A 23,241-nucleotide genomic window follows, 5' to 3' on the forward strand; every position below is an offset into this window, starting at 1 on the left:
CCCTTGCCCATCTTCCGTGACTATGAGTCATTCTCAACAAATAATCATATATTAAGTGATGTGTGTGCGACACAGACACATGTCATTATATTCAATTATTTTATTTTTTCAAATTGTTCATCAATGCTGACAAGTAAGTGTCATGTCCGGTGTCCGTGTATATCGGTGTTTTGTAGGAGACAATATCATAGAAAGAAATAAAATAAAATAAAAAATTGAAGTTGAAGATATACACCTGAGATATTTTGCCTTCATTATTTTTTTTTGTCCATACTTTCTCCATTCATAGCCATCTTCAATCAAAATTGAGCTATCCTTCTCCCAAGTAATTGCATCTGACCTGATGAGAATGACATAGTCTACAAATAAATATCACACTTCTTTGTAAATCTAACTCCTGCTGATAATTAAATTAATTTTTTTTATGGAGTCAATGGCATTACATCACATTATTATAAACTTATAATAGACTAAAAGTTTTGATTTCATTCAATTGCTGTACAATAAGTATAAAAGGATATTAAGACTATTGAAACTTAGGACCATTGGGTTCAAACCTTGACAACACAATTGACTGGCTTGAAATATGTGTTACACAAATCACAAAAAAATTTGAATTTTTTTTGTGTTAACCCTCTGGTTCACAGATAAAGAGGGTCCCGATAATCAAGAGTTCGGCCGCAAGGCAAGTAAAGTTTTTCCCACAAAAAATTGAACTCGGATTTTCCCGAACGATTCGTCTTAGAGAGAATTCATAAATCATCTGAGTCCAATATCTTGGTTATAAATTTGAGAATTTGTTACAACAAAAAATTCCTAATTTATATTGATTGATAAAAGATAGTGAAATGAAGACATGAAATAAATAGAGCTAATAGATAATTAACAAATTCTAACTTACTTTATATTTCTAATAACCTACTAACAAACTCTAACTAACTTTTACATTTCTAGTGTAATAGAATTTGTTGTTGATGATGAATATACAGAGAATAGAACAACAATGGATGCAGCAAGGATTTTGGTCACATGAAAGTAGTTTTCTTGTTTTTGTTTGCCCTTTTATTTGTGGATCGTTTCTTGCCCCCCCCCCCCCTCACACCCCATATACACCCTCCAAATTTCTCATCTCACATAGGAAATTTTGGAAAACATTTTCCGAAGTTTTTTTAGCGTAAATTTTAGCAAACACAACTAAAATTTACAAAAAAAAAAAAAAAAAATTTGGAAAACGTTTTCCGAAATTTTATCAGTGAAAAGATAAATTTGAGAGGGGAAAACAAACTGTCATTATTTGTGGAGCAAAACAATAATAAATCAACCCAACAATGCATTGGGCCATCAGATACACTGATATGGATTGTCTGTTGTAAGTGATTTCCGGAACATTGATTTAAGACTAAACAATGCATATTATATAATCGATAAATTAATTATAAATGATGTTTTAAACAAATTGTGGTGGGTCACTCAAGAGAAAGTTTTTAGAAAGAAAACGTGCAAGCGATTGAGGTATCTTATTTTGATAAGGATAATGTGGTCTTTGTGGATGTTGGCAGAGTGCGATTGAAATTCAATCTCAAAATATGAGCCAAAGAGGGATACTACTGAATATGGCTGTGAAACTTGGTGATGGACATTCAAAACCAACAGTGGGACAATTCAAAGACTTAGTAATGTTTGCACAAGGCTTTGCTTTTCAGTTGGATACAATTATTTTTTAGTTAGGCGATATTGGTGGACTGTTGGGTATGTCATGAGCCATTCAACATTTGTGATCATATATTTTGGGTTAGAAATTCACGGTGTACACCGATCAGAAAAATTTTAAACAATTATTGTGTAACGTATCACCACCATGGACCAACAAAATTGGGCAGCCAAACCGAGTTTGGAGAACAAAGGGTAAAATGCTTTATCTCACTTTTATGATGTTGGTGGAGCCTGGTGTCACAAGAAAAGGTGTTTGTGATGATGGTGTGCTATATGGAATGATGTTATTTTATGATGATAGGTTAATGGTTCACGCATCCTCAACTTGCATTCCTATTTTACTCAAGGAATTGAATTTTACTACTCAAGGAGGACACTCTAGGTTCTATATGACTTGCAAGATATTGACAAAAAATTTGTATTGGGTGGGAATGAAGAAAAACATTCAACAATATGTCCAAGAATGTGATACTTGCCAACGTAACAAATATACGGCAACTGCTCCTAGGGGTCTTTTGCAATCTCTACTGATACCTTCTAAAAATTTAGAGGACCTCTCTATCTCTATATGGACTTTCGTTACTGGATTACCTAGAGCCAAATATTTTGTTGTTGACCATTTGCCCAAGTATAGTCACTTTATTCCCTTGAAGCATCTGTACACAGCTAGATCTTTAGCTAAGGGGTTACAAAGGAGATTGTCTGACTACATGGCATTTCATCTTCAATTGCGGGCGACAAAGACCCCATTTTTATGACTAATTTTTTGGCAAGAATAGTTCAAGCTACAAGGTACTCAATTGAAGATGAGTACTACTTATCACTCTTAGAGGGATGGACATACAGAAGTAGTAGATTGTTGCTTCAAAAACTTTTTGTGTTTTGTGGCGGATCAGTCCAAGTCATGGGTGATGACATGCGTCATTACATGAAAATAAAGACCAATTGCAAGTGTTTTTAGAAGAATTTTGACCTATTTTATGGAACCAGAATAATGCATTAGTTTGAGGATATTTGTAAAGGAAGAAAGTAGCTGAAGAGTTAAAAAAATGAACCAAAGTTCTTGTTTTCACGCCCTAGGCGAAATTCTTTGTGCCTGGGGCGAAATTTTCATCAGAAAATCAAGCCATTTGCTGTTTTGCCGCCTGGGGCGAAAATTCTGCAGCCTGAGGCGGAAATGCTCGTGCCTGGGGTGAAAATCTCATTTATTGGCCTCAGTTATAAAAGGAAGTGGTAGATCTGAGATGAGGGATTGAAAATTTACATTGGAAACATCAATTTGAAGAAATTCTAGAGATCTAGGAGCTTGGAGGCAAGGATTGAAGTGTGGAAACACATCAAGATCATCTTGTAATGATGCTTTCTTTCATTTCTTTTATTATAATGTCTTTTTATACTATGTGTAACTAAACTCCCGTGATTGGTCCTTAGGGGATTATGATTAGTATTTCTCTTGAACCACGTGATTATCATATGTTATGATCAATGAATTACGAAGTTAGTTTCTTCAATTATTCCTTGTGCTTATTGCTTTATATGATTTGGCCAATTATATGATGATTTCAATTATTTGTTTTACTATGACGATAGGAATGAATGATCGATCTAGGAATGATTGATCAATTAACTTTCACTTAAGACATTCCGGATTGTTAATTGAGATTAAAAGATTAAAGTTTGTAAACCTCAATTGATCATATATTACCTAAGACATTAGGAATCGATGATCAAGGGAGAGTATTATGTTACCAAGATATTGGGCATAATCACTTGAGATTTAATCTAATCGTGAAACTAAATTGAGTAATTTGTAATCATACATGAAATTACCAAGAGAAGTAGTAATTGGATGAACCAAAAGGATCAATCACTTTTCTTCCATTAATTTTAAATCCTAAGTCAATTTTAAAGTTTATGATCAACTTTGAACCAAACGAAATTCCCCCTTTTTTACATGTAAAAGTTATGTGTTTAAGTATGAATTCAATTTGTGTTGAATTATAACAATCCCCGAGGACTGATAATTTTACTACTTGCGATAATTTTGTGCACTTGCAAATTATTCATCAATGGGCATTGTGGTTGCCATGGGCCGAGTATTTGTTTAATACTAATTTTCATGGTTCTACGAGCACAACTCCTTTTTAAAGCGATGTATGGAAGAGTTTCACCCAACATTTCTTGTTTCTCAATTACCAAGAGAGGCTTAGGTTAAATTTGTTCATTAGGAGTTATTGGATATAGATGAATGTCTAAGGCAGCTTAAGCGTCATCTCATTCATGCGCAAAATTGAATGAAACATCAAGATGATACTCACCGTCAAGGGCGACAATTTGAGGTTGGTGACATGGTTCTCTTAAAGGTGTGTGTGCAACAATTCGTAGCTTCATATATTCGTCTGAACCTCTCAACTCGTTATTATGGCCCTTTTATAGTGGAAACACGTGTGGGCAAGGTAGCTTACAAGTTGACATTACTGGTTTCATCTCGCGTTCATCCGGTATTCTATGTTTCACTACTAAGGAAGGCTACTGTTAATTCTAAGGTTCATCCTAACCTTCTGGTGGAATCGGAACTGACTATTTACTCTGTTTGAGAACCATTAGTTGGGTTGGCTTATAGGGAGGTACTCAAGGGAGGTGAGACTATCACTCAAGTATTGGTGCATTGGAAGGATAAATCGCTGGAAGTAGCTACATGGGAAGAGGTGGATGCTATGGCTCAACAATTTCATTCACTCAACCTTGGAGACAAGGTTGTGTCTCAAGGAGTGGATTGAACTGGTTGTTCAGAAATGATTGTCTTAGATGATGATGATTCAGCTTGTCGGACTTGTAAATGATGATAATGGGATGGTTTCTTGGTCTTTTTGGTGGAAAAGGTACTTGTAAAAATGTTAGCACTCAACGCTCAAGTCAGTATTTTAATGAGATAAAAGAAAGTGAAAATTGGAGGCACGACGTTTCATACTTAGGGATTGATGTATGAATACTTATATATAGGAGAATATTAGGGTGTAGAGTATAGTGGACAGACGGTGCCCAAAACCCGCCCGCATGAGTAAATCAAAACGCCGAATCTAAGCTCTTCTCACGTCTCCTCTTCACATTTCACCTCAAACCAAGGAGACTAAAACATTTTGAAATCCAAAACTTGATCATTCTTCATCTTGTTTGTTTAACTTCGTTGAAATCAAAGGTTATATTTTAATTTTATTTGAGATTTTAATTTTTTTTTCTTACTTTTTATGTCGATTTAGGGTTTTTAAGATTTTCCTTTTGTGTTTGTTACATAATTCTCTCATATCTGGTTGCGTATTTTCTAGATCTAAACTCCAAATTTTGGGTTCGTTATTGTTTTTATTTTAATTTTATTTTAATTTTTTTATGTCTAACTGCTCCAAACCGCCCGACAACCCGCTTAAACCGCAAACCCGTGAAAACCACTCTTCATTTTTCGGGTGGATCCCTTATTTTTCGACTCTGCGGTTTAGACCAGATGACAACTTTGGACCCAAACCCGCTCATATCCGCCCACTGTTCACCCCTAGATGGTATGGAAGAGTTGTGCACATTTAAAGATTATTTCACTTTCTTGGCAGACCCTTTTAGATACTAGGCTTAATCTCCTTTTAGATACTAGGGACTAATGATACCTCCTTTGTGTTTTGTGGGGCGGTTGAAGAGACGATAAACCACCTTTTTGTTTCGTGCGATCGGATTTTTCCGATCTAGTATTGTATTACTACGTGGTTAGGGATCGAGTATGTATCTCCGAAACAAGTTTTTGAGAGCTTTTTTGGGATGGGTGTTAGGCGTCGGGTATATGATTAGGTATGGTTCTAATGTGGCATGCTGTTGTATGGTCTATCTGTTTGATTGTTATATTGGGCTTAAGTGTGTGGTATAAGATTTTTCATTGATTTGGATAAGAATTGCCTATATTCCTCTCAAATTGGTTAATTTATTCTAAAGTTTTTTTCTTTTTGGTTTGTTGCTTATGGTTTAGAAATTGTTTGATTTTGGTTTGGCATTCATAGATTTGGTTGATTTAGAATTCATAGAATGATATTATATTCTCGAATAAAGTTGTTTTTATTGAGTAATTAATATATTTATTGAGTTGTCGTCTTAAAAATGATTTGTGGATAAATTTTATGGATTTCCTTATTCTTTTTATGAGTGAGATATAGACCGGTTCTCTTGATTTTTGTTTTGTTTTTCCTCTTACCCTTTTCATTTAGTCTTGACTTAATTTTTTTGTTGTCTCCTTACGAAATGGGTACTTTGTGACGAGTATGAATATATTTTGTACTCTGATTTCATTATTTATATATATTATTTTCCATTTTTTAAAAAGAAGTATTCCTTTTCTGAGCTTTGGGTGGGTGTTTAATTAAGTTCTAGTATTGACATTTCTGTTCATAATGAATGTTTTCTTATATTCTCTCCAACCTTAATTATAAGTAAATATTTATTTTAAAGATTTATTGAATAACTAATTTAATTTGTTAATTTTGTCTTTAATATTTTTTTTTTAATATGCTCAATAAGTGCACAGATGGGCAATCGTTACATAAATCAATGTGGTTTGAACTCAATTGAAGTTACTTAAAAAAATTAATGTGGTTTGCACCTTTATATTTATTTATAATAATATATATCATGATAGTCTAGCTAGCTATAGTAATTGTCAAGAAGAATGAAACCATTTCTTCTTCTTTTTTTTTTTTTTGTTGTTGATAATTAATAATGAGACCATATTTCAAATATGATAACCAAAAAGAAAAATCATAAAGCATAACTTTCTATCAAGGTATGCATATGATACTTGTAATTTGTAAATCTTACTTTCTTTTGTAGCAGCCTCTTTGAACTTTAAAACTCTTGCAAGCTTCATGATCTGTTTCTTCAAGTTTTGGGCACTTTGACAAATCTTTGATAGTAATAGGCAAAACCTCCTCATCACTAAAGACATCATTATTAGTATTCAAAAGAAAAAGAGTATTTGTGAATGATCTAAGTACCTTGTTAACAAGATCTTGAGCTAAGGGTATTATTAACCCTTCTAAATCTCCATGGTGATGAAGATTAATATTCAATTTGTTCTCAATTACTTCAAGTAATTGATTTGCTGTGTCACGTCCTCTAATTAACTCTTGTTCCATAATTTCCTTTCTACAATTTGAAAGATGTCGATTCTCCATTAATTTCAACAAATTGAAACCTAGCTAGCTAAGTTGAAAGAATGATAGACTAATTAAGTTTTCTGTTGAAAATGGCATTCCCCAACAACCAACATTAAAAATTGTTACTATTTCAAGTGGAGACAAAATTTCTAAATAATTAGGGTGAATTTATGGATAAACTATATATATATATATATTTTATAAACTAGATAATATTTTATTTTTTTATAATTTGAATAGCTGTCAAACTAGATAATAATTATTATATATAATAACCTTGTACTTCAATAAAAATCTAGTTGTTTTTATTTTTTTACAAGATAAAATTTAGCTCTGAAAATCCAGATGAAGAAAGTTAAGAAAATGAATATTACCGTATCTTGACAAAAAATATGCTGATTAATTAATTAAACAAGAAAGATACTTATGTTTTATTTTTAAAAATACAAGTGATCATTCACAATATTATTATTATTATTGTTATTATTCTTATTTAAAAAAAGGAAAATACACATCAAAGAGTTCCAAGTAATACATATAATAAATAAATGGTAATTAATTAATATAAAAAGTACTAATAATATACCCGTGTCTTCTTTGTAGCAACTTGGATTCCACAAAAAACACTCACGTTGAAGCAGAGACATCGTTGTTGGATTTGGAAATGGAACCAGAACCAGCGATTGTTGGAACAAGAGAGAAACTCTTCTCATTCATTTATGTACTTTTTCGAGAAAGACTCTTGGAGCTGAGGGGTGAGACTGAGAGGGCTTATTTTTGTTTTTCTTTTAAATACTAAGATTTATAGTGAAGATTCGTTTACCCAGAAAGAATTGTTTTAAGTGATACGAGTTTTAGCAATCTTAAACTGATAGACAACCGTATCTTTTCTGAATCCTACATATGAAAATAACTCGATTGAGAGGAGAAATTCCATCTAGCTATTTATAAATTTATAGCATATATATGTTTTTGAGTTTTGAAAGTAAAACATTTCAATTCTCAATGTCGTGACTTTACGCTCTAGAGTGCCTTAGAAGCCCTCATTAGCATTTTCCTATGTTTTTTAGGACAAATTTTAACATGACACTTTGAATATTTTATTCATTGCTCTTTAGACACGGATCTACCATGGTATGGAATTTTTATTTATTTTTTGGTTATCACGTTATAGGTACTAAGTTTTTACTATAGTTGCTGTTAACCGTGACTAATTTCCATTAGAAAATTTTGTTATATACAAGATGAGTTACCTCTATCCTAACCGAACAATTTTTACATACACAAAATCACCCATAAATCAAACCCCTCGCCATTTGCTTAAGAGGCCCCATTTGATCCAATTCGTTCTTGATGTGTTATATTTTTTAACATGCTAGAAATGGAAAAAAAAAATTAAAAGAAATGGATTTTTTTTTTTTTTAAAAAAATGAACAATTAAGAGAAAGAAATAATAAACTACAATTATAAAAAAAAAATTATCGAATAAATTTTTATTATACAATCTTGATCCTACTTATTAAAATTTCAAAATCCATCCCTAATACTATGATACTAGTACTACTTCAGTCTTAGGAGACTAATTCCTTGAGTCTTATGGAACTCAAATAGGTGGCAAACTTTTCTTAAGAGTTTTAACATTGTTGCATGCCCAAGTCAAATATCGAATTCAAAACCTTGGTTAAGCTAGATGAGACTCATGTCATCTCATCTAAGTGTTCTTGGGTAGTAGTACTACTTCAATCTTAATTATAACCAAAAGTTAATTTTTCAGATTCATTGAATAACTATGATATACATGATCTACATTATAGATCAGATACATCAGTTATTCAATAAATATGAAAAATATTAAATTTTTATATATAATTAGTTAAGGTTCATGCTAAACAGTGCCCCCGAGATACTAGTTAAGCATACTAAAAAAAATCAAAAACAAAATTAATACTCCCTCCAGACACAAATATAAGAAAAAATAATCATTTACGCGATGTTTAAGAAATTTAGTTAAGTGTAGTTAATTTTCTTGATTTAATGCAAAACATGAGTTAAGTTTACTATATTACCCTTTGAAAAGTGATTTATGCCTTGAAAATCACATAAATTTTTGAAAAGTGAAATGATTAAATAAAGATATATTATGAATAATAGTATTAATTAGTTTAAAAGTAGTTGACTTTTGCTTATATTTGTATCCAAAATTTGAAGTGTTTTTTTTCTTATATTTGTATCTGGAGGGAGTATTAGGAAAATCGCATTTATATTTTTAAATTATTGAATACATAAATTCAAAAGTAAAATTTCTTCAATAATATGCTTAATTAATGTTTTAAAAATAGTTAAAGATGGATGGAGTACTTTAAAATGCCCTAGCTAGGAGGAATCTCGAGACAAATGCAAACTGCTAAGACACACGACCAATAAATGCAAAGGAATATGCGGTGAGTGATGTCACAAAGCTTACGTAAGTGCCTCAAGTTATACCGTCCGTCACCAATTTCTGTTCAGCGACAAATAACAATTGGATCAAGATGGATCATTGCTAATTAATTGTATAATTAGTACAGTATCAAGTAAATAATTCAAATGATAGGATAGGGATAGGGATAGGGATAGTGATAGGGGTAGGCAGACAAAGTAATTAATTGTATAATTAGTATAGCTAGAATAATTCAATTTGATTAATATTTTTTTTTTGTTGGTTGAAACTTGAAGTGAATGGATGGAAAGTACATTGGCTTCCTACAACAAACTCCGCGTTAATTTTGCAGTCAAAAGTATTTTTTTTGACAAATATAGTCAAAAAAAATCTGAGCAATGGTAATATGGTATATGGTTTGGTCGTACTTGGATTATAAATTATGTGCCAACCCAATTTTTGGTAAAAAATAATAAAATAAAAATGATAGTGTATACAACCTAGAATAACCAAATAGGGAAATAACGAAGAAAAAAGAATCAATCACCCATAGCATTTGTCCGTACATACATACAAATGTATACCCTAAACTACCCTTAACTAGTTCGAATAAACAAATAAAACACGTGGGCGGCTTCAATAATCCCAACATGAATCAAGGGGTATTATTGTCTTAACATATTATTGTCAAATTGTGTTCTCAGCAGCATGATGTTAGCATAATGAGCTCACCCTACAATCCCATTTAAAAAAGGGACTTGTTAACATGTGCATATATGGCACATGATAAGGTATCTTAATATAGAAATTTAACATTTAATGATACAAGACATTTAATGCTTGAAAAGTTAAAATGCACAAATTTTAAGACATAATTTCTATTTTTACTACCTTAACATGTGCCATATATGCACATGTTAACATTCTCCTTTAAAAAATATAGTGCTTCTTGTACCCAAAAAAAAAGTGAAAAGATGCTCTTAACCATTCCTTTTAACTTGTCAAAAAAACCATTCCATTTAAAATGAGAACAATAAATTTTGTTCTCAAATTTATCATTATAATTTTTAAATGTATTGGATATCGAGTTTTCAATTTTTTTTAATTGTATCAAATTTTTTTAACACATTTTCAGTGTTGTTTTAGTTGGTCGTCATTATAGTTATCGAATCTGCAATAATATAATATTAAATCTGCAATTTTTACAAGCCGACGAAGTTGCAACCTATCAAACTCTCGTACAATTACAATTTTTTTTCAAGGACTAAAATTACAAACTCTCTCAACTGCAATTTTTGCACTGAAAAATTGCAAACCCTCATCAACTACAATTTTTGCAAGGAAAAATTGCATACGCTTCTCCCAAGACTCACAACTACCCTAGCCTTAAACCCATAAGACTAGAGTTGTTGTGGTGAACAAAACTCAATGTGACTCTCCATATTCATAATAACATTCTACCTCTTTTTTCCTTTCAACTATTTGATGTGAGACTTCTTGGATGAATACCCACTTTGACACAACAGAGAATGTTGCTTTTCTTTGGATAACATTGTTTTACAGTATTCTTTATCGGATTCTAGGGACCACGATCTACTGAAGTAATTAAATGACACAGTTACATGCAGTAGTAAATCACAGCCATCCATTTCAAATTGGTCGGTTCAGATTGCATCTTAATAAAATTAGTACAAATCAATCTCAATCACTAATATTAGATCGGACAGTCCTCATTGAAAACAACGTGAAAACTGTGTGAATATAAACTGCAGCAAATCCTGTTCAGGATTATTGGGTGTGAATTGAATAGCAGATCCAGACGCATGTTATTCTGTTGGAGGGACATATATATCATCTATTAAGTCATATGGTTCTGAGAGACAAAATTTAAAAGTTCGCGATTTTGTAGGAACTAAAAATATATTAAACTCTTAATGTATCAAGCCAATCAATCATATTTGCAACCTTTCCATTGAAAATAATCTCATTTCTCTTTAACCGAATACACCAAGAGCTAGTTAGTTAACCAAACTAATTAAGAAAGAAAACTTAGCATTTTTAAATTGTGACCAAATTGTTAAAAGCCAAAAAATGCTACAATACTCCCATGTTTACATGAACAAAACAAATGATCATGAGTTTCTATATATTTCCTCAAAATTAAACATAAAACACAACATTGCCTTTAATAACTCCTTTCTGTCACAACTCCACCCTTATTATTTTTTTTATTAGAGCGGTCAAAATGAGTCAAATTTAATAGACCTACACAGTCTATAGTACAAAATATGTCCAAAAACATAAGATTTTTTAAAAGTATTAATAAAAAATCTTCATCCGATCGAGCTTGTAAATTGGAATTCAGGTTGGTTCGATATCAAAATCTTCATAAGATTTTTTAAAAGTATTAATAAAAAGAAAAAAAATATAAATATTATAACCTAATTTAAAAATCATTAATAATATGCAGTCCAATAATAATCAGGAGTGTTCGATCTTTCCATTTATGATGTTGGATCTATCGAGCGAGAGTGGTCAAGATCAACCCATTTGATAGACTCACTTATTTTAGGCATTCATTTTTTTAAAATCAAATTTTTGTATTTTTCAAAATAAAAATTCTATATTTAGGTTACTTAACATACATTAGCAAAATCTTTCTTGACCTTTCCTAAAAAAGAAAAAAACATACATTAGCAAAATGATTGGTTTTGCCATTCAAAAAGATTAGTGTACCTTTCATTAATGTGTACTTCCTCCGTCTCAAAATATAAGAGTTAGTTTGACTAATACACGTATGTCAAAGCACAATTTTGATAACTAATATATTTAATTTTCTATTAGTAAAAATTATAAAATTTGATATTTTGAAAATACTCATCAAAACAAATCAAACAAGATCTTATATGCTAATATTTATATCTATATAGTATTAAACAAATATGGTTAAAGGAAGACAAATAAATAATGTTATTTAGTCAAAATAGCTTTTAGATTTTGGGACGTATGAGTAATTATTATGTATATTATAAATATAAATTAATTAGCAAAAACCCGTTATTTTATACTAAATTTTTCACATGATGTGTGATGATCACGCACAACTTTGGGCTTTGTACAATGAACTTGATCAAGATACTTTTGTCTATATACTCCCAAGTAGAACAAATTAAAAATTACAAGTGGGAAAGTACCAAGGTGAATAAAAAGGCCATGCCCCTCTTTATTCTCTCACATCCAACATTTTCCTTAATTAAACCTAGCTAACTATAGCAAGGTGTGTTTAATTAATTTACTTTACACTATCAAAAAGATAATGGATAATCTGGTTTGGATTCCTACAAATAGCAAAAAGGCAATGGAAGAAGAGCTATTAAGAGGACGTGACATGGCAAATCAAGTACTTGAAGTACTAACTTTTGATGATAAGTCAAATATTATTAGAGAAATAAAAGGGTCAAATTTGAAGTCATCATCATCATCAAAAGTGTTGCCCTTAAGTGTTGCTGAAGATCTTGTTCGTGAGGTACTCAAATCATTCACAAATACAATTTTGCTCTTGAACAACAATCAAGAATCTAATGATGTGGCTGTTCCTATAACTGTTGGAGATTATTCTTTGTCAACAAATTGCCACATGGTGGAGGAAGAGGAGGAGGATTTGGGTAGATCTTGCAAGAAACTCAAGACTCTCAACACCAAAAATATTCCAAAAGGGTCAAATAAGAGAAAGTAAGATTCATAAACCATTTCTTATACCTTTTTCAAAGGTTTTCTACAATATTAATTTTCGGTTTTACAAATAAATAAAATAAAAGAAAAACATATCCCCACCTTTACAATATCCAAGGAGTATTATTGAAGGAAAATAAAACCCAAACTTAGACCTAAAAGATTGATGTTATATTATAGTTTAATTAAGATTGGTTTTGAATAAATTTAGTTAAGATTGGTTTTGAATAAAATTTGATTGCATTCATATATATGAAATAATAATTATATATAATATTTTAAAATAATATCTTCTTATAAATATAGTATAACTAATTATTTATTTACGATACACATTACTAAGAAAATAATAATAATAATAATAATAATAAGGAAAATAATAATATATTAATTTATGTAGAACATATATAAATGTTTTAGAGATGGGTTTGAATAATACAATTTTTTTTTTAAAATGAAAATATAAAATATTTTACGGTAAAATACTACCTCTATCTCTAAAATAAGATCATGTTAAAGTAAATTACTGAAATTAAGAAAATTAATTGTAATATAAAATTTGTTGATAATTAATTATTTTTACTTTTCTTGTTGGGCTTCTGACCCTCTTTGTAAAAAAAAACCATATATGTTCTTGAATATATGCCCCCGTGAGTAAACTATGAGAATAAAAAAAAATTGATTAATGAGATATTATTATTATTTTTTTTTAAATTTGTTGATACTATATATGAATTTTATAAGTTTATCGTTCAAGAGATGATTAATTAGTTAATGTTCATATTAGTGTAGTTATTATAAATTTTAGAAAAAAGATGTATATTAATTTGGGGGTATGTTTGTAATGAAATAATTAATGTATTTAAAAATTTAAAGAGAGGGTTATAGGAAGGACAAAGAAAAACTTAAGAAAATATTATATTTAAGGAAGGAGGGTAATATAGTTTTACAACTATACGGGATAATTAGTTCATGTTTACAATAAAATATTTATTATAAATTGCAGTAAAGATCTAATATAATTAGAAGTTTGTTGGTAAAGAAATAATTAATGCACTTAACAAATTTAAAAGAGATCTTGTAAAAAAGAAAGAAGAAAGAAAAAACTCAAGATGTGGATTTTATATTTTGGTAATATAATATGCTCCGGTATATGTATTAATAAAGGTAAGCTAAATACGAAGCCGCTAGGTTTGATTTAGTGGTGAGAAGTTTGGATAGTACTAGTAGGTTATAAGTTCTGAGTTCGATTCCAAAGTCATCGTAAACAAAAAAAAAAAAAAAGTTAAGCTAAATACAAGAATTACTCCAACTCAATACAAAGTGTCAACCAAAAGAAAACATATCCAAATGAAACACAAGTCACAAGTCAGTCACATCAAAATAAAGTAGAAGAATATCTACCCAAACAAAGGGATGATCCCACTTCACCAAATATTAATCTATCTAAAACTTAAAAATGAATTCTCTCAATTGAAAATATTATTTGAGTAAATTATGTTGCGATTTTAACCATTAATCTCCTTATTTGCCAATGATCAAGATCTACTATTGATCTTAATCATAAATATATAATGTAGAGGTCAATGGTCAAGATCTGCACATTAATTTTCAAGTTCTTTTCCATAGAGAATCTTGATCCTTAGTACAAAATTATCCTGTAAAAGGAGATCTTGTTGTAACCATATTATTAGATTAAATCACACTTTTTTCTCTAAATTATTTTTAAGTTTAATTTGAGCCCCTTAAACATTTTTTTGTTTCATTTTGATCTAAATGTTAGACATTTTGCTCCCTTATTTTATTGTTTTATTTTTATCTCATAAATTTATAAATATTCACTTAAGTTATCAGCGTAAAATACTTCGATTTTTCTTATTTGTTATATGAATGACATGTGAACCTTTTGAATTGAATTGTAAGATAACTTTAGGGCTTCTTCCTCGTCTTAGTTTTTTGTTTTAAGGGGGTGAGAATTTTTGTCTTTTTTTTGGTATGTTGGGCTGAATACTAAATGTACTTATGACTTATAATTTATAAGTTCATATTGAAAAAAAGTTATTTGGTAACATTTTTTTTTTTTTGACAGAATTCAATTAGCTTATAATTACTTATTATATATTTAATTCGACACCCATTTTCTTGAAAATTATAGAATTATGGTTTTCTATCCTAATTAATGACAAATTTATATTTATTTAATTGTCAATGCTAAGATTTTTTTTATGTTCAAGATGTGTCTATATTATCTTATAATATATAATTTGATAACCATTCATACAATTTATTTTTTGACTAAATACAACTTTTGTTGCCCATTTTGGATTAGTTTATTTTTGAGTTTATGCAATTATGCAAATAAATAAGCTTTTAGGTTAATTCATAAGTTTTCACTAACTACAATTGTATTTGTATATCATAAACTATTTTAACAAACTTATAAAAATATATAAAAATTTATCTATTTGTATAAACTATTCTACCTAAGCTTAAAAATAGGTCAATTCAAACGGGCCATTGATCAACAAAATCTCTAATTATATAATTTAATGTTACTTATATTGACCATCGACCGCTCTAATAAAATCTCAAACGCACCATTTCCTTCTTCTTTTATGTCAAATGATTTAGTGGCTAAATTTTTTTCCTTAAAAATGAATAAGTAAAATGTTGGGATTGGAACATCAACTCTGTATATATTGTCTATAATATATCTAAAATTAGTATATATGTCAGTATCATTTGGTTAGGGAATATATGTCTTTATGCTTACAACACGAATTTATGAATAAAATATAATATGTGATGCCCTCGAGTAGAGTTTGATCCTTTTAATCTGCAGCATATAGCTGGCATGAACCTCCAGACATATATGATTATCAGTACATATTACTAATTAATGGAAATACATATATCTATTATCGTAAGAAAAACATAGATCTATTAATAATTTATTAATTGAATAAAAACTTATTGATTCATATTTTTTATTTCATAACTAAGGTCAATTTCACCAACTTGGGAAAAGACCACCTCAATATTGATTGATGATGGTCACGCATGGAGAAAGTATGGACAAAAGAAGATAACAAATGCTAAATACTTCAGGTATTAATTAATCACTTTCCATTTACATGTACCATTTATTCTTCTAATTTTATTTTATGTAAGAAAATCTATCAATCAATAACATTTAAATTAAAACTTATAATAACAGAAGTTAATTAAGTTTAAAATTTATTATAATTCAAAACTTAATTGGTCACATGTATATGCATGCAGGAGCTATTATAGGTGCACACATATGGATGATCAATATTGTGAAGCAATTAAACATGTTCAAAGAACTCAAGAGAACCCTCCATTGTATCGAACTACATATTACGGCCATCACACTTGCACAAGCTCTTTCCATTCCAACATAAATTTGGAATCCAATTTGTCCTCCGATGACTCTTCTATATTACTTAGTTTTGATAAGAATATTCTAAATAAACAAGAATACTCATTTCCACAACCACCATCGCCACCATCACCACGTCTTACATCTACAAAAGAAGAATTCAAGGAAGAGATTCACGATGATTATTTTGCTCAAAATCAATTATTCTCACCACAGAACATCTTATCGTGTGATTTTGAAGTTTATTTCGATTATTTGAGACATGTCACTATGATAACATCGTCTGAATCATTTGAGTTTGAGAATGTTTATGATCAGTTTGGATTTTAATGACTACGAATATGTTTCAATGTATAAATTTATTTTTGATTTGGCATTAGAGGATAACTTTAATGTGAAATAAATAAATCTAATATGCATTTTTTATATATACATTTTCATGTAAATTAAGTAAATCTAATATGCATTTGTTTACCATCATAAAATTTACTTACAATATATTTTTAGTAAATTAATATATTTTTTGTATCTTCACATAATCACATGTAATCTCAAAATTCAAATTAGGAATTAAAGTTGATAGGGAAAATATCAGATGATACACTAGACAACCGTAACATCCTACATTTTGTGATTTTGATATAGTCTAAATATCGAATAGATATTGTACTTGGTGTGGGACCCAAAAAATCATATTAGCTTGATTCGCCCTAATGTTAGAAGGGCCCAACACGCCTAAAAGGCTTGACCCAAATAGTCCATAACGGATAATTCCATAGATGATCATGGACTCGGTCGTGGAAGGTGGATAGAGCCGAAATAATAGGCCACATGGGATACCTCATCCAAGGATGTGGAGCTAACCGCTCCCATGACGCCCACGAGACATTCTCGCCTGGGCGGGTACTAGAGGACCTATATATAAGGAACCTTAAGGTTATTGAAGGATCATCACTTTTTACATATTTACTTACTCTAAGATTTAGACTCATAATATTTCTGACTAATTATCAGAATCTAAATTGATCATAAGCATTCTCAAATTAAAAAGATTCACTCTATAATTGCACAGTAGCATGCCTCAAATAATCAAAATAAACATCAAAATCGCATAATTGGAGGTTTTCTGACGTGCACAATTGATTTGGAATAAAATGATCATCATGGATAACTTCCTTGGGATCCCCGTTTACAGATGCAAGAAGTGGCAATGGTGGAAATGGTTGTTCTTGTTTGCTTAGAATGTTGTTATCAAAACTAAGTAATATAGAAGAGTCATCGGAGGACAAATTGGATTCAAAATTTAGGTCGGAATGGAAAGAACTTTGACAAGTGTGATGGCCATAATATGTAGTCCGGTACAATGGAGGGTTATTTTGTGTTTGTTGAACATGTTTCATTGCTTCACAATGTTGATCGTCCATGTGACTGCATCTATAGTAGCTCCTGCATACATATGATTAATTAAATTTTTGAAATAAAAATGTTAATATAATTTCTTATCTATTATTATACTATGTATTAACTTGAATGTAATGGATTAGTGGAATTTCTCATATTAAAAATATTAAAATTATATATGGTATGAAATAGCTCTGTTGAATGTGTTCCTTTTTGTTTGGTGAATGCTAAAGATCCAACGAAAGATAATTTGACTCGGTGCGGTATTTGGTTATGACTTATTATGACAGATTCAGTGGTTTACTTAGGTGGTTGCAAAGTTGATAAAAATAACGATCACCTGGTGGTTAGTTTAGTTGTGTTGTCGCTAAGGTTGTTTTGGTGGTAGTTGAAGATATGTAAGAAAATGTTTCTGTTTTGAGCTGAATATGTAATAATCTAATCATTTGCTAGTCTAGGATTTTGAAACGGATACGATTGACACACTTTTATTTTTACTTAATCTTATAAATTTTTCTACATATTATTATGATTAACTTGTTTATTAATTATACTTCTTAAATAAATATTAAGATTATAAGAGTAGTGTATTAGTACTGTATAATGTTGACTAATCTTTATTCTCATGTGGATGTTACTGAGGATGAATATACCTGAAATATTTAGCATTTGTTATCCTTTTTTGGCCGTACTTTCTCCATGTATGACCATCATCAATCAATATTGATGTTGTCTTTTCCCAAGTTGGTGCACTTGACCTTATGAAGACAAAAATATTAGTTAATTATTTGTTTTTATTCAATTATTTGCATAACTATAATACTTTTAACTAATCAATTTGATAAAAATATTTATAAATTATTAATAGATCTATAATTGTTCCATTAAGTATGGAATGATGATAATTTATGTCTGGAGATTATTGAAGGGCATCACACATTTTATATATATATATATATTCCTAGAGAAGAGATACTGACAAATATACTCTATTTTTTTGTTAGGGGAGGGGAATTTGGACAATATAAGTATGTATCAAATATAAATGGAAATGGTTTGAGATTCAATTAAACGATGTTTATTATTATTATTATTATAAAACAATGGTTTGGGTGCCCAATCTAACGTGAATTATCCAAAACTCAAGTTATAACAATGTTTCAGAAAAAGATAGAAAGTAGGTTATAAGAAGATCTCCTATTGTGCACAAATCCTAGCTTAACTGGCAGAAATGCTGAAATTACTAGTGTTAGACTGAAGTTCGAACCTCGGTCACTCCACTTTGTGTATGTGAGTTTTTAATGGTTTTGTCATTTCGTCTATAAAAAAAAAAGATCTCCTATTAATTTTTATTTCTTGTAAATTAAATAAATTTATTGCAAATTTTTTTAAAAAATTTGATACTGGGTTCTAAATAAATTAATAAATTTTAATAAAATAAATTATTACATCTTTTTCTCTTTTTTCTGATTATAAAATTCACATTTTTACTAAAATTATTAAGAGTCATCGCTGAACTGTTTTAATATTATTTTTTTTATCGAAGAACTGTTTGTTTATGAAAGAGCTGTTTTTTTTATCTTGAATTATATGTATCAAGAGTTCATTATTTTAGTGATGGTGGAAAACAATTATAAGTATGAGTAGTAGTAGTAGTAGCATATAATGATATTTTTAGTCTAAATAACTTTTTGGACGGGACTTAATTAAGGCCCAATAACCGAGGAGGTTCATCTCATGTATTTTAAACTCGATCCAAATTGAGCTGAGGTCAAAAGGCGCAACAACCTGCTCAATGATTAAGGAAGTCATGCCTTTCGTAACGGCCGATATTAGAATGATTGACATTAACTGTCAATCATGGCTCTTTAGTTGTTTTTCGACTGTCATTAATGGTGGGGATGTCGAATCTGGCTGTAGGTCTTGGGCTATATAAAACCTTCTCATGCAAAAGGCAGAAAAAAAAATTTATACTCTCTTAAAACATTTGCTTCACACTTTTACTGACAACGTCGGAACACCTGCAAGTACAAAACCTCCCTCGACTCATCGGAACTGAAGAGGAGCACCACCGGACTAGGTCGACTCTAATCAAGATAAGATGAATTTTGTTCAAGTTTAAAGATGTATTAATAAAATTTATTTACTAAGTTCAAGTTTAATGATGTATGTGTAATAAAAAAATTTACTAATGGGGAAAAAAAACTTTTTAGATTTTGATATAGTAAAAAATACTTATAGGAACTTAGTATAAGACATGGATAATGCATGAATCTTACTTTCTCTTGTTGGACCCTTTTGGATTTTTGGTGTTGAGAGTTTTGAATTTCTTGTAAGCTCCATCCAAATCCTCCTCTAGCTTGTGGCAATTCATTGAGAAAGAAAAATCTCTACCATCATTGGAGTCTTGGTTGTTGTTCAAGAGCAATAGTGTATTTGTGAATGATTTGAGTACCTCACGAACAAGATCTTCAGCAACAATTAAGGGTAACACTTTTGATGATGATGACTTCAAATTTGACCCTTTCATCATTTCTCTAATATTTGTCTTATCATCAAAAGTTAATACTTCAAGTAATTGATTTGCCATGTCACGTCCTCTTAATAGCTCTTTTTCCATTGCTTTTTTGCCATTTGTATGCCAAGACAAATTTTCCATTACCTTTTTTATGTGTAAAAATTAATTAACACCTTGCTATTATAGGCTAGATAATTAATATTGGATATGATGAGAGAAAATAAAGAGGGACACTACCTTTTATTCAACTTGGTATTTTTCCACTGCAAATTTAAAGTTTGTTTTTATAAATGGACAAACTTTCATCGATCAAGTTGATTTTACATAGGCCAAAGTGGGGCATGGAGAACACACAACATATGAAATTTCAATATGAAGTAAGTGAGTGGTAGGAAGATGATATATTTTTCAAGCCTACCTAGTTTTTTCAACACAAATACTATTATTATAATTCAAATACAAATAAGTTTCATTATCATAAAAGTAGATCCCACTAAATAATTTAGAGTCTACATAAATTAATTTAATTAATCAATTTTAACTACCAAAATTTAATGAATTTTTTTATAAGAAAATTATTTTATTAATTTGAGTACAAGGTACTCAAACCTAGAGCTGTCAAAACGGGCGGCCCGGACAGTTTCGGGTCGGCCCTGTCGGGCTCCGAGCTTTGTCGGGCCGGGCTAAAAAGTCCGGATAAAAAACGGGCTACCAAAATTAGTGCCCGAGCCCGGCCCGGTACGGGTAGTCGGGCTTTCGGGCCGGCCCGGTTTATTTTTTATTTTATATTTTTTTACTTTTAGTGCTCAAACTCAACCATATAAATAGCATTAATAATTCTCGCGCGTCCTATTTTTTACTCATCCGCTTTTTACTCATCCGCTATATATATATAATAATTCTCGCGCGCCGTATTTTTACTCATTTTTACTCATCCCCTATCTACGAGTTTCTCGCGCGTCATATTTTTACTCATCCGCTACCTACGACTTTCTCGCGCGCCCTTTTTTTACTCTTCCGCTACGTACGAGTTTCTCGTGCCCCCTATTTTTAGTCATCCACTACGTACGAGTTTCTCGCGCGCCCTATATTTACTCATCCACTACTTACGAGTTTCTCGCACCCTATTTTTACACATCCGCTACTTACGAGTTTCTCGTGCGTCATATTTTTACTCATCCGCTCCCTACGACTTTCTCACGCGCCCTATTTTTACTCATCCGCTACGTACGAGTTTCTCGCGCGCCCTATTTTTTTTCATCCACTACATACGAGTTTCTCGCGCGTCCTATTTTTACTCATCCGCTACCTACGAGTTTCTTGGGTGCCCTATTTTTACTCGTCTGCTACTTAAGTAACGGACGGTGTTTTATAAGTTATATTACAAACTAATTTCAAATCATCTAAAACAAATTATTTATATTTATATTTATATATTTTTTTTAATTTTAATTTTTTCGGGCTTGCGGGCCGCCCGCGGCCCATTCGGGCTAGCCCATATTTTAATCGGGCTTTGTCGGGCCGGGCTAAAAAGCCCGGAAATAATTCGGGCTAGGATTTTCAATGTCCGAGTCCGGGAAAAAATCAGGCTTGGCGGGCCGGCCCATTCGGGCTAGCCCATTTTGACAGCTCTACTCAAACCCACTACAATACACCAAATGTACTTTTCATCCTTAATAGAGGCGAATTTGAGTTTTTGTCTCGAAAAAATATTCTTACTATTTACCTCTTTAATATCAAATTCCAATCTTTTTAGTCCCTTATTTTAACATATCACACAAAAAAGCTGACGTACCATTGAATATGTTGACTAAGCCACCGACACGTTGGATTTTAACGCTGATTTCACATTTTTTTTTTATGTTTTTTAATTAATTTTTAAAGAGACCGAAACAAAAGGTAAAAATATGCAGTGTTTTTGTGATTTATATATCATTTTTATTCTGCAACTTTCTACTGAAAGTTGAACTGGGATAGTGAAAAAAATAGAGACTTGAAGGCATATATATAGTATTGAATGGAGAGGATGCAAAGGTCCACAAGAGAGAAAAGAGAGGCTAAGATCACATGTGAGTGGGATAGAGGAAGCAAATTAAAGGCACAAATGAAAGATGTATGCGGTATGGTGGAGCCTAAGATGTTATCAGCGACAGTTTATAGGGAGGGAGAAATTCTAGTAATGGGAGATGAGGGAGTGAAATTTTTTTATGATGAAATTTTTTTGATGGAAAGATTGTTTGGTTGGTGTGTGAAGAGTTGTGAAAAGAAATGTTTTGGAATTTGTGATTTTATTGGATTTGTAGGTGTAGAGGGAGGTGAGTTTCCTTGAAAGCATAGACACCCATTCTTGTGAAGCATGCTTCATTATTTTGTTTTCTTTAATGATTTTTTAGGTTAAATGATTAATTCTATGTTGAATTATTTGGTTTGGAATGAAAAGATGCAAATTGTTGGGTTTCAACTTTGAATATATATTGTGGAATTTTTTTTCCCTTTCTTGAAGATAATAAAAGATTTTTGAAATTTATGTGTTTTAAAATTAGTCAATGGTCATTTACGCCTTTTATACTATAGTAGAAACTCTTTAAATTAATAATGTCAGGATCGGAGAAACTTATTAATTTAGAGAGTTATTTTTTTTTTGAACAAGCTAATTTAGAGAGTTATTAATTTATCGATAAATTAATAATTATTAATTTAAAGAGTTTTAAAGTAATTATACTGTACATACCAAACAAGAAGGCAAATTAGTCTATGCCTCTTAGAATTACGTTGCAGCGAACCTTGGGACTCAACGTAAATTAGTAACTACTGCGTTCACATGCATTGGAAATCAATAATGACTTTTGAAGTACAGTAAATGTAA

General features: G+C 30.6%; 3 protein-coding genes across 5 annotated transcripts; 1 reads left to right on the plus strand and 2 right to left on the minus strand.

The window, feature by feature from the left end:
* Positions 1-22: 22 nt before the first annotated feature.
* LOC123894900 (WRKY DNA-binding transcription factor 70-like) lies at positions 23-7,633 on the minus strand. 3 transcript variants are annotated; one of them, XM_045945015.1, is made up of 3 exons: positions 7,489-7,633; positions 6,565-6,891; positions 23-340 (listed from the first exon to the last, which is right to left on the minus strand). In XM_045945015.1, the coding sequence occupies exons 2-3, from the start codon at positions 6,879-6,881 to the stop codon at positions 121-123; spliced, it is 537 nt and encodes a 178-aa protein (XP_045800971.1). In that variant the 5' UTR covers positions 6,882-6,891; positions 7,489-7,633; the 3' UTR covers positions 23-120. The 3 variants fall into 3 exon arrangements, with proteins under 3 accessions (XP_045800971.1, XP_045800972.1, XP_045800970.1); XM_045945016.1 differs by lacking the exon at positions 7,489-7,633 and having other exon boundaries at positions 6,565-6,649; positions 6,741-6,981; XM_045945014.1 differs by lacking the exon at positions 7,489-7,633 and having other exon boundaries at positions 6,565-6,980.
* A 4,866-nt stretch (positions 7,634-12,499) lies between these two features.
* On the plus strand, positions 12,500-16,971 carry LOC123894902 (probable WRKY transcription factor 62). The gene is made up of 3 exons (XM_045945017.1): positions 12,500-13,053; positions 16,057-16,161; positions 16,336-16,971. Exons 1-3 carry the CDS (start codon positions 12,638-12,640, stop codon positions 16,784-16,786), a joined length of 972 nt encoding a protein of 323 aa, XP_045800973.1. The 5' UTR covers positions 12,500-12,637; the 3' UTR covers positions 16,787-16,971.
* Positions 16,972-17,514: 543 nt separating this feature from the next.
* On the minus strand, positions 17,515-20,516 carry LOC123894903 (probable WRKY transcription factor 62). Its single transcript, XM_045945018.1, has 3 exons — positions 20,137-20,516; positions 18,511-18,615; positions 17,515-17,902 (listed from the first exon to the last, which is right to left on the minus strand). The coding sequence occupies exons 1-3, from the start codon at positions 20,514-20,516 to the stop codon at positions 17,515-17,517; spliced, it is 873 nt and encodes a 290-aa protein (XP_045800974.1).
* Positions 20,517-23,241: the final 2,725 nt, after the last annotated feature.

This window comes from Trifolium pratense, linkage group LG7 (genome assembly GCF_020283565.1).
Source record: "Trifolium pratense cultivar HEN17-A07 linkage group LG7, ARS_RC_1.1, whole genome shotgun sequence".
NCBI lineage: Eukaryota > Viridiplantae > Streptophyta > Magnoliopsida > Fabales > Fabaceae > Trifolium > Trifolium pratense.

Excerpts from the sequence above, each read along its gene's own strand:
- LOC123894900 (XM_045945014.1), bottom strand. The coding sequence starts at position 6,920 with ATGGAGAATCGACATCTTTCAAATTGTAGAAAGGAAATTATGGAACAA. Across the intron at positions 341-6,564 it reads AGAGGCTGCTACAAAAGAAA|GTCAGATGCAATTACTTGGG; the intron begins GTAAGATTTACA and ends CATTCTCATCAG.
- LOC123894902 (XM_045945017.1), top strand. The coding sequence starts at position 12,638 with ATGGATAATCTGGTTTGGATTCCTACAAATAGCAAAAAGGCAATGGAA. Across the intron at positions 13,054-16,056 it reads AAAGGGTCAAATAAGAGAAA|GTCAATTTCACCAACTTGGG; the intron begins GTAAGATTCATA and ends TTCATAACTAAG. Across the intron at positions 16,162-16,335 it reads ACAAATGCTAAATACTTCAG|GAGCTATTATAGGTGCACAC; the intron begins GTATTAATTAAT and ends ATATGCATGCAG.
- LOC123894903 (XM_045945018.1), bottom strand. The coding sequence starts at position 20,516 with ATGGAAAATTTGTCTTGGCATACAAATGGCAAAAAAGCAATGGAAAAA. Across the intron at positions 18,616-20,136 it reads AAAGGGTCCAACAAGAGAAA|GTCAAGTGCACCAACTTGGG; the intron begins GTAAGATTCATG and ends TGTCTTCATAAG. Across the intron at positions 17,903-18,510 it reads ACAAATGCTAAATATTTCAG|GAGCTACTATAGATGCAGTC; the intron begins GTATATTCATCC and ends ATATGTATGCAG.